The 2064-nt window shown below is 42.4% G+C and overlaps 1 protein-coding gene across 1 annotated transcript in view; it reads left to right on the forward strand.

Moving 5' to 3' along the window:
• The window catches only part of PTPRZ1 (protein tyrosine phosphatase, receptor type Z1), a 210128-nt gene that overhangs the window by 207552 nt on the left and 512 nt on the right, over nucleotides 1-2064 (forward strand). The window contains 2 exon segments of the mRNA XM_019509246.1: nucleotides 500-635; nucleotides 1502-2064. The exon segment at nucleotides 1502-2064 is cut by the window's right edge and continues 512 nt beyond it. Of these exon segments, the coding sequence (XP_019364791.1) occupies nucleotides 500-635; nucleotides 1502-1642 (277 nt within the window). The 3' untranslated portion in view covers nucleotides 1643-2064.

Here is a 2064-nt window from a genome sequence, read left to right on the forward strand (position 1 = left end):
TATCAGTTGAACACAATGCTTTATTGATATATTTACAATATATGTACCTACCAGGACCCTGCTGTGATCCTCCAGTCCTGTGCGTTTCCCTGCCCCACCGGTTTCCCTTGGAGCAGGGAGGTCACTGCACTGACAGCCCTCCAGCCTCAAGGACCATGGGTGGGAGCCCCTCAACTGGGGTGTATAGGCTCCCATTGCAGGAACTTGCCAGTGCAGGAGGAGCCTGGGATTGGGTTCCCTCTGCACCAGCAATAAGGTACAATGGGCTCTTATGCATAATCTTGCAATTGTGCCTTCTGCCTTGCAGGTGTGGCATGGCAAGAAGTGCAATTTTGTGAATTGCAAATTAGATCCCATTGCTCCTTTATCTTCTTGTGTAGAGGGGGCCTAAGGCACAGCACAAAAAGACACTGTAGAGATTCAGGGGGCTTCTGCGTATTCCTGTGACAAGCTACCCCAGTTCACCCAAATATTTTTTTTAATTTTTTACTTTCCAAAGGCATGGAGGGGTGACAGCAGGGACCTTCTGTGCACTAACAACACTCATGCATCAACTGGAAAATGAAAGCTCTGTGGATGTCTATCAGGTAGCAAAGATGATTAATTTGATGAGGCCTGGAGTTTTCACAGATATTGTAAGTAAATGAGCAAAATCTCTGCATATTTTTATCTCTGTATGTGGTAACTTTAGCATAGTTTGATGTTGGGACAGTACAAATGCAGCTTTAGAGTATCAACTCTTTCCTGGCTCCAGGTCTGGCAACAGCAGAAACATGCAGTGGAGCAGTTACTGGAGGGGAGGAGGAGATATTACCCCGCTTTTTGCCACTGATGTGTATATCAACCAGCCAAAAAAACAGTGTCTTTTGGTGGCAATAAAGGGAGGGGCATATTCCCTCACCCCCAGCAGAAAACCTCCAGCCACTCTTCTACCAAGTCCTCCTGCTGCTTCTCTGTCCTTGCAGATGCCAGAGCAGAGAAGGTGCAGGGTAGCAGAGGGATGAGGGGTAGGAGGGTGAAGTGTCATCCCCCTTGCCCCACTCCCTTCTAGTGCCCCATCTTCTTAACACCTGGGTGTTGTGCCCCATTGACCTCATCCGTTGTTACGCTACTGACTTTACTCCAGAGTTGGTGGTGTGACAAAGAGAACACTTGTTATCAGAGTGAACTTTTGGCTCAATTTAATTGGAAACATTGTCATTAGGTACATGGAGGCTAGGATTTCATCCCATACTTTAAAAAAACAAATGTACAGGGATTTTTTTTTCTCACTTGAAGCACATGCACAGCATCCATTGATAGTGAGGTCTACACTAGGCAGGTGGGGCTATTTGTCACAGAATTAACACATCAGCCAATGAGTAACTTTGTAAACTGCAGGGACACATATACCATAGCAGCTGATATGTCACTTCAAATTAATTTGGTCTAACAGTATTGCAAGATGATCTAGCATTATTATTTAGAACAATACATTGAACATACCCTCTTTTTTCTGTAGGAGCAGTACCAGTTTCTCTATAAAGCTATCCTCAGTCTTGTTAGCACAAGGCAAGAAGAAAATCCTTCCGCTTCTATGGACAGTAATGGCACAGCTTTACCTGATGGAAATGCAGCTGAAAGCTTAGAATCTTTGGTTTAACTAACTCAAAACACACACATGCATGCACATACGTACATATGTACACACGCACATGCACACACCACCATTGTTGTTTTCTTTTTTATATTACACGGGGGAGGAGGGGGCTGCACAACTATTATATAATCTGTTCATTTCCCTTGTTCAAGCAACCTTTATTTTTGTTGCATATGACTTTACTGCCGAACTTACACCATTAACAATGTGTGCCTTTTTTTGGAAGATTTCTTGTAACACATTTGTTACGTTCAGACTAACTTGATTGAATTTTACAGTGTTTCTAAGAACTGACTTGTGGTATGTTTTTTCAGTATTAGTTTCCAATTTGTCTGGCTTTACTTTTAACTTAAAAATTATCATATTTATAGATGTTAGAGAGTTCTTAATGACAAATAAAGGTCATGTTTTTAGTATCTGATTTA

This window comes from Gavialis gangeticus, unplaced genomic scaffold (assembly GCF_001723915.1).
Source record: "Gavialis gangeticus isolate Ggan-Ray unplaced genomic scaffold, GavGan_comp1, whole genome shotgun sequence".
Classification (NCBI taxonomy): Eukaryota; Metazoa; Chordata; order Crocodylia; family Gavialidae; genus Gavialis; species Gavialis gangeticus.